At 35.2% G+C, this 9,345-nt stretch overlaps 1 protein-coding gene across 1 annotated transcript in view; it reads right to left on the bottom strand.

Moving 5' to 3' along the window:
• Nucleotides 1-1,011: 1,011 nt before the first annotated feature.
• LOC131690614 (protein prune homolog 2) overlaps nucleotides 1,012-9,345 on the bottom strand; it is a 29,434-nt gene continuing 21,100 nt past the window's right edge. The window contains exons 3-5 of the mRNA XM_058976519.1: nucleotides 7,769-8,481; nucleotides 7,584-7,694; nucleotides 1,012-1,755 (exon numbers count right to left, since the gene is read on the bottom strand). Of these exons, the coding sequence (XP_058832502.1) occupies nucleotides 1,635-1,755; nucleotides 7,584-7,694; nucleotides 7,769-8,481 (945 nt within the window). The 3' untranslated portion in view covers nucleotides 1,012-1,634. The remainder of the gene's footprint in view (nucleotides 1,756-7,583; nucleotides 7,695-7,768; nucleotides 8,482-9,345) is intronic.

Genomic DNA, 9,345 nt, shown 5'->3' with positions numbered 1-9,345 from the left:
TTTGTTTGGGAATTTCTCATAAAATGTTGGGCAATTATTTGAGAATATTTACAACTGACAAGCTACTAGATTGGTATTCGTGGATAAAATTTTATTAATTTGCATATAATAACACAGTTCATTCAGAAACAAATAAAACACCGTTTGAGCTAGTTTATGGAAAATTATGTAGTATACCTACAAATATTACAAATGAAAAGAAATTTAAACCAGTTTACTACTACCAGTTTACAGTTACTGATGATTACGCCAAGCTTTTGAAGTTGAAACTTCAAATAACCCAACAAGAAGCTAGAAAAGCGCTGGTAAGCTCGAAACTGAAGAGATCTTCAGGCGAGCTAAAAACTATAACATATAAACCAGGAGAGAATGTCCTATTGAAAAACGAAACATCAGGAAAGCTAGTCGAAGTCTATAGCGGTCCTTATTCTGTAATAAATTATGAAAATCCAAACGTAGTAATACAAATAGGAAATAAAGTAGACACAGTACATAAGAGTAGGATAAAACCGTATGTATCATAAGACGTGTGGTAGATAATGTAGGAAAGAGTATTAGTACAACCCATTCTCTATGATTAGTATGTAATTGAATAAGAGAAGCACCCTTATTCTGCTAGAGCTATAAGCGTGGTGTGTTCAAGCTTATAGGATAACATTACAAAATAATATTCTGATTTATAAATTATAGACATTACAAATTATTGATATACGTCATAGACTACCATTACGAAATACCAATATGAATTACCATTCTACATTTATAAAACTAGAGAATAAAATTATAAAATATCATTATAGAATATCAACTCTATTAACAAATATTCTTTAAATTTTTAACTGATAGACGAAAATTTAAAAATTATTAAATAGGGCGTGTGGTGGATACCGTCCCAGTGGAGTGCTAACTCCACTTGGTAACAAACGATCGTATCGAAGGCACGGAAAAGTGCTAAGTTTAATAAACAAACTAACTCGATCGAACGATTGTCATCTTGCTGATGCAGCCGTGAGGAACAGAAAAGCGAATGAATAAATGAGTCTTGCATAGACTATTCGATATGCATGAGTGGTTGACTTTTATTTAATACACATGAAAACCATACTGTTACAGAAAGAAATTTCACTCAGATTTTGAACAGCGAAATTATTTCAAATTACAAGATCATGACCTTGCAGCTTGTAAATTTGCTTTGGATACGTATTACTCTATCGCTGTTCATTCGAAATTTGGTTTCTCGAAGCAATTGTTTGAACCAACAGTAAGTAATCTGATAATCTAATAATCTCGTTCTTACAAAATAAATTCGAATGTATTCTGTAATTCTACGCGGAGCTCTCGATGAAATCATTGCTTATCATTTGCTGTATATCATATTCTATGCTTACCTACAATACCGAAACTACTAACTTATATAACACGTACGACGAACATTTCTGACTAGGTCGATATGGTAGCTTGTAGGCGGAAATGCAGCATAAACTAAATTGAAAATCCTACCTTACAGCCGGTGTTTGTCAGCTGATACCGCCACAGCAGCTGCTTTCTATAAGATGACAAAGATGAAGATGATTACGGCGAGGATCATGATGACTGAGATCTCTTGTTGTTCTGCTACACTGTTGCGATATAAGTTAGGAATGCCGGCAGTCATAATTCTTCACTTTATCAGGAACGGCTGCTTTTTCGACGGGCACAAGCTGGTACAGATCATCCAGTGTTTTTACGTACACGAGCTTGCGCCAAAATTTTGAGCTGAAACAAAACAATATTATCAAAACAACTACAAGAAAAACTTTAATCGCAAAACAAACTATAATAAACAAAACACTCTCTTATTTATCGTTAACTTGAAACCTGAAATTCGTATATCGGGATAGTCTCCGCTAACAGCGCACATAGGAGTATGTTATGTAAAAATGTGACCAAAATTATTTCGATGGATTTTCGGTCATCTTGTACGTCAAATAGTCTAAATAAATGTTTATTTACAGTAATGTTCACCTAACAATAACATAAGAGCTTTCTAAAATACACTTCACAAATTAACATTGTTTTTTTGTATTTCTTGTATAGAGGTTTTAGCCATGGGGTCATTCACCTCTTGTGGTTAGAAAAACTCTAACCCTTTGGTTGGGAGCATGAAATGCTTGGAAGGAAATCGGTTTACCAACTAAGCTATAAACTCTTGGAAAAAATGAAAATTGCATTTGACGTAAACAACGTAGCGATGTATTTTTCTGTCCGATTATAAGATTTACGCGCTATGATATGTAAAATTAAATATTATGACTCCTTTGGTGTAAAACTCAGACTAAATGACCTAGAAAAACCCGAACAACTCACATTTTTACATGTGATTAAATTTAAATTTATGTGAATTGAGACGCTCCTTTTATGTACATTTGGCAAAACGTAAAATTGAAAGATTTTTTTTGCTGCGTACTCGCCAGCAATTACCATATTTGATATTTTTATTCAAACATAATATAATCAATTTTTTCAATGTTAGAAATTATTTCATTGACATTAAACTTTTATGAATCCGAATCACTCTCGTCTTTAAAAGCGAGTAATAAGGGAAGATATGTTTGTTTGCAGAATGGATAACATTGTATTATTTTTCGAAACATTGGTTTCGACGAATATCGCTATAGCCTGTTCTAGAAAGTGTTGGTGTACATTATTGGGCTGTATAACAACAATCGCATTTTTAAAATCTGTCGCTTTTGATGGGCTTTCAGTGATGTTCTTGATAATGGTCTGATCGAATGGTGCATTTTCTCTAAGATCCAGGGTTCTCCATCGCTTACTTTTCTCGCTTGATTTGGAAAACTGCTTTAGAGGACGGACCTGCAGTTGAGCATTCAGACCAAAAAATATATCTTGATAGTTGAGTTCAACCAAACTTTGTTCTCATCGACAAACCTTTCCTTATGGTTACAGCAATCTACCTACTTGCATTTAAGCTACCTTAAAGCAGCTTAAATGATATTTAAGACTTTATAGAAATCCACAAGACGCTTGAGGGGGTCTTTGAGCTTTTCCTCTACGAACGATAACATGATATCTATTTACGGGAGAATCATTGCTCTACCAGCTCAAAAAGATTTTTTTTGAAATTCTCGTTTATCTTTTTCAGTATCCAAAAGAACAAATTTAATGTTTTCTGACTAATGTTTAAGAAAAACATCAATTTTGGAAAATCTGAAAAACACAGTTTAAAGACTTTCAAACTTGAAAACTACCCAAATCTTCAATGCGTGAGGATGCATGATTTTTTTTTATATGATTTGAGAAACCCTAAGCTTTCCACACATATTACATTTTCTTCTTAAAGAGGTTTAGAAAAAAACAAAAAAAATGCTTTCTGCCAAATTCGATGAGTGTAAAATCCTTAAAAAAACGAGCCATTTATTAAACCTCTCTTATGACTTCTAGTTGCATGTATCCAGTTGAATTCAATTCACTCTACATACCTACATTATTGGCTCCCATATCGTGTTTCTAGTTGATAACACTAACCTCCAGAAAAGGCCCCGAAACAATTGTTTTCATCGAACCACTTGCGAATAAATACAGTTTGCAGAAAATGGCAATGTTTTAACAGCTATCTTTGATCGTACATATTCAATATATTTCCAAATTGGCCGACACTTTATGCTACAAGTATCTAAGAATGTAAAAACAATCAAATATACGGGAATTATTAAAATTTTAGTTTTGGAATTTTGGTCAGCTTTTTGATAGAAATACTCTTATGGGCAGCGTCGCGATGCTTAAGGTAGGGGGTTCGGTATTTTCGGTGAAAGAAATATGTCGTCTACAAAAAATGGCGATATAGAGTGTTAATCTATTCGGTCAATTTGAATACAATATTGCAATTTTTGAACAATATTTTCCAAAATTTTCATTGCAAAAAAAATTGAAAATTAGAAAATTAGAAAATTGGTAGTGAATCCTTAGGAGGCACCTCAAAAAACGCGATGTCAAAATCTTCTACTCCAATCATTTTGAAATTTCGCACAGTGCTTCTTCACATCATTGACCAGGTAACTACAGGAGCGCTTTGCAAAATTATTATAATTATTATTTTAACAATAATATGTTAACTGATTTTTAACGAAAATCGGATTTTCGGTTTCATGAAACATTCAAAAATCGAGAAAACAGGAAACATTGCCTGAAGAATAATGCAAAATTTCAAAATAATTGGTCCTGTAGTTCTTGAGTTATGATGTACATGTACCTAATTAACCGATTTATTTCAAACTTTGCATACATATTCTATGTAAAAAATACCTAATACGTTGAGTTTTCGCGATAATTTTTCAATTTGGGGGATTTCTACTCATAAAAAAGCGGAATTTTACTTGAAAAAAATCATGTCCGTCATTTTCTGAGTAAAAAACCCCTAATTGAAAAAAATTATCTCAAAAACTCAACGTAGGGATTAGGTATTTTTTACATAGAATATGCATGCAAAGTTTGAAATAAATATACATATTATAAAGGAAGCAGATATTGGGCCAATGTTCTTATAACATACATAACTGAAATATAATGGCAAATGTCGGTTAATATACAGTTTTATTGGAAAGACATTCATTACGTTCATTACGTCAGTATAGAGACTCATAGCAATAGACTTGCAGATGTAAAAACCGTAAAGGCTAGTTTATAGTTCGGGAAATGGATCACGGGATTTGCGTCGGGATTTGATCAGGGAAAATTTCCCGCCGAGATCTCTCCAAACTGTCAAATCAAAAACTCTGCTGCTTCTTAAAAATACAAACAGTATCAAACTTGCAGCGAATTGCAAACCTTATAAAAATACATTTTTCCCTGTAGGAAACAACTTGTGTTGAATTGTTCCCGGCAGGATTTGTGTGTGGAGAGTTTTAGAATCCCGTGATGTTTCCCTCGGTTGGGTTTACACTTCATGAAAACTGTCATTTTTGTGTAGACTCATTTCTCGTCACGGGATTTGAAATCCCGAGCTCCATTTAAAATACACAGGGACCAAAATCCCGTGACACGTTTTCCGAACTGTAAACTAGCCTTAAAACTGGCTGTAGCCAGAAAAAAACAAGCATGTTAAACTGGCATCACCCAACAATGTTTAACCTCGAACGTGCTCGACTGTATTCGATTATCTGTTTTTATCAAAATAACTTTTCAAGATGTTCAATATATGAATCAAAAGAGAAGTTATGCATTTGATACAAGAAATAAAGAAAAACAATCAAATTATACAATTTCTTCAAAAACACAAAGTTGCATAAGTAAAATGCTTTTTATGCAGTTAGGTAGAATACAATAAACATATTTCTAAATAACATTGTGAAATACAAATGCTAACATGAAAAGTGAAGCCTACTGTGAATAACAAAATGCATTTTAAAAAAATGCAATACTTATTCGGCTTGTTTGCATTGCATGACGTCATGTTCGTTTGGCTCCGGATTTTGACAGTTTGTTTGGGTCGATAAAATGTGCCTTCGCTGGTCTACTATGGTCGTTCGTTGTACACTTTTTCACCGTGGGTTTTTACCAATTAATCTTACAGTGTATCAAAAACTGAAGCTACATTTAATTGTATCCCACACAGATGTCCGTAAGAACAATTAGGTTTAACCGGAATCACGGGAATCACTGTCATTTGAAATCATAAAATCATCATACCCCTCATTCGTGGGTTCTATTCGTTGTTTAGAATTTAAAATAAAACAGTTGAACTGCTCTGAATCTGTCTCAAGTCTGTGCCATTAGTCTGTTTTAGTAGATGTAATGTATTATAGAATAGAGCATTTAAAAAGGGCCGGCGGATGTCGTGAATAGCAGGGTAGTACTATCCACTTGAAGACCAAACAAACCTAAAATTTGAAATCGGACACGGCAAACTGCATCACCCTAACTTTGCCCATTACCACTCATTATCGATAACAATACGACTGTTAGTAAAAAAGAGTTGAAACAACTAATTTTCCAGTTTAAACTATTAAGACTTTCCCTCCGATTGTTTGTTCATGCGTTTCCTGAAAATAAACCATTTGGATTTTCAAAAAAAGAATCTGATTTCGGAAAAACCGCGATTCGGAATAATTACCGCTTAAGTTAACCGCTTATTGGGACATTGAAATATTCATCCTTTTATCTTATTTACAGGAAGATGGAACGCACTACTGGAACTCACTACGCACTCAACGTAGAAGTGTCCATCGAGCTCGCAAACGAACATCTTTGAAAACGGAGACATTAGTGAGGGGCCGACCAAATGGATTGTTAATATTTGGCACCAAGGAACGGTTAAAAAGATTAGAAAATGCCAAATACTGGATTGTGGATGGAACATTACGCACTGCGCCGGTCATTAGAACATTAGATATTAAGTTGAATCCATCGGTCATACTCAGCTATTTAGAAAAAGCAATCATAAACGCGTGCAAGCTCGAGTTTCCGGGAGCGCAGCACAATGGATGTTTTTTCTCTTGCACAAAAATGTGTGGGGCCATATTAAACATACAAAAACGACAGCCTTATTTAGCAATAATCCTGTGAAATTCAAAAAGTTGTAAGCTCTGGTTTTCCACTCGTCGAAGAAAATTCCAGAAACTTTTGCACAAATTAAAAGTCTGCACCATCAGACTTGAACAATTTTTTAGTACTGAGAAGACTATTATGTACTCAGGAAAGCTAAACGGATCGCCAAAAATGGGCTACTGGTGAGATCCGAACCAGTCTCTCCTCCGTGAAAGTGTGCGAAAGTGTGAAGTCTAATGTTCCTCATACATGGAACCAGGTTGAAGCTTTCCATCGACAATGGGGAATAACTATAGATCGGAAGCCAGGATTCTACAAAATAATTGAAGAACTTCAGCAGGAAGTACACTCAGGTTTTTTTACGCGGGGGATATAGGCCGCGTAAATGAAAACCGCGTAAATCAAAACCGCGTAAATTTCAAAAACCGCGTAAATTTCAAAAACCGCGTAAATGAAAACCGCATAAATTTCAAAATCCGCGTAAATGAAAACCGCGTAAATTTCAAAATCCGCGTAAATGAAGACCACTTAAATTTAAGAATCCGCGATAAAGGGAACCTCGTTGATTCCAAAATCTGCGTAAATTTCAAAAACCGCGTAAATCAAAACCGCGTAAAAAAATACCGCGCAAAAAACCGCGTAAAAAAAAACTTGAGTGTACTGCAAACTGTCGAGTGTGCTGAGGCTCATCGAGCTGGTAAACACAGCGAAGTAATGGATTCGAAAATATTTACCTTTGTTTCCAATTTTAAGCAACTTAATGGATTGTATAACGGGTATAGCAGCGAACCCTCGGTTTAAAATGTGAATAAAAATATCTCCCCAATAAGTATTATGCTAAATGTTCATTATGCCAAATGTCCATTATGCCTAACCACCAATAGGTATTACGCCAAATGACCCTATGCTTGTCTTTTTAGCGACACGGGTAAATATTGGGCCGCCAGTCCTGTATATAAAACATCTCAGCGTTCCAAACAACCTTAGTATGAGTTATGTTATTAAACAGTGTTTAGTATATATGATTTGGATATACGCACCTTATAAACGGTCTAGCCACACAGACGATCGACTTCAGCCAAAAGGTGGGGTGCACCATGTAGAGACTCTTCAAACTTTTCCTAAGTCGCCTATCCAACAGTTGGTAACACCTAGGGGAGAAAAAAATAAATAACAAAATTTAAGCTGAAACATTCCTTATCGCAAAAACTAAAAAACTACTCACTTTTTAAGCCAAGGAAACGGAGGAACGTTGCCTCTGCCTGAAGCCCCGTGTAAATAAATTAATACATAGTCCTCAGTAACTAACTGTTCTAGGGTTTTCACTACATAAAGAAATAAATTGTTCATCACATAATGATAATCGGCCCTGGAACGATCGGGCAGATGACACGCACTAAACACAACAATCGCGTTATGTCCTCCGGAGTGCAGATATCCACCATGGGACAACACACACTTATACGGTTCGATCACTTTCATATCTATTTCTCGCGTTTTCCCATCGGGCAGCGTGATCTTCTGCCAGTTGCGGATGTCACGAGCTTCATCCCTAGCAGAATACTGTGGCAAAGAAATACCTCCACCATTTGCACTATTTCTCGATGAACCAAGCACATCCGAAAAATCTTCGTCAATGTCCACATTGAAGCCATTGTCGTCCAGTATCGAGGACGACGGACTGAGCGAGACCAAGTTCTGCTGTAGATCATCAACGCTGTGATTAGACACGGTCTCTTCAAACGAGCTCATATCATCAACCAGCAAATCGGCCGATAACGATATCTTGCGTCGGTGGTGAAATTTCGGCGAGATACAATTGTGATGATGCAGTTGTTGGCCCGATTGCGATTGCACCAGAGCTACCGATTGAAATGCAGGCGTCACCGAGGCCTGGAACTGCGACAGATCCTGCTCCGAACCGCTACTCAAGAAATCCTATGGAATAAAGTAATATATAATAAAAGCAAAAGGTCAAAAATTTGAAATATTAATGATGCAGATTTAGGAATAGGAAGTTACCAAACGTTTTAAGAACATTCAATAAAGCATAATTTCAAAACGTTGTGCACTATAAGACGTTTGATTCCGTCTAATTCAGAATAAAGTGATTGGCAATCCAATACACCACAGTCAAACAGTAAAAACTGCAAAGTCCGCGTTTTTACAGTGCTTGCCCCACTCCTTTGTAATAACTTAATCTGTGCTCGAAATCCAACATACTCCATTCTGTTTCATTCATTCTTTCTTCTGTGGGAAGCTAATCATCGATTCAGCATTCATAAGTTAGTTTCCCCCCGCGAAGTAAATAGCATACTTTTATTAGAACAACACATGAGACGCTCAGCGCAAGAACGGCTCAACTCAATAAATTCAAAAGTATGTCTATTAGTAAAATAAAAAAGTTTTTATGAATAGAAGATAATCACAGTGTTCTGTAATCTATAATTTGAAAATTCTAGATTTATATTTCAAAACCGAACTTTTTGATGATTTTGAAAAAAATATATCACCAAGACTATGTAATCAATGATTCATTAAAATAATATCCCTATTTCCAAAACAAACAAGAAATATTCTAATAGCAAATATAAAAAAAATATAGCTAATATAAAAAAAAATATAGCTAATATAAAAAAAAATATTTTCGATAGTTTTTATTTTCCTTTATTCCTCGAAACAAGCTTTTTGGAGTTCGGCCGTTCTTGCACTAAACTCCTCCATGCCTAACACCGCGTCCTTGCATCAAGTTTAAGTCATCGTCAGCACAATATAAATATGTATTTTACCGGAGCTTATACG

The sequence above is a fragment of the Topomyia yanbarensis genome, chromosome 3 (assembly GCF_030247195.1).
Source record: "Topomyia yanbarensis strain Yona2022 chromosome 3, ASM3024719v1, whole genome shotgun sequence".
NCBI lineage: Eukaryota > Metazoa > Arthropoda > Insecta > Diptera > Culicidae > Topomyia > Topomyia yanbarensis.
Note: the sequence above shows the minus strand (reverse complement) of the source record. Positions and strands in the feature narration are given on the sequence as shown.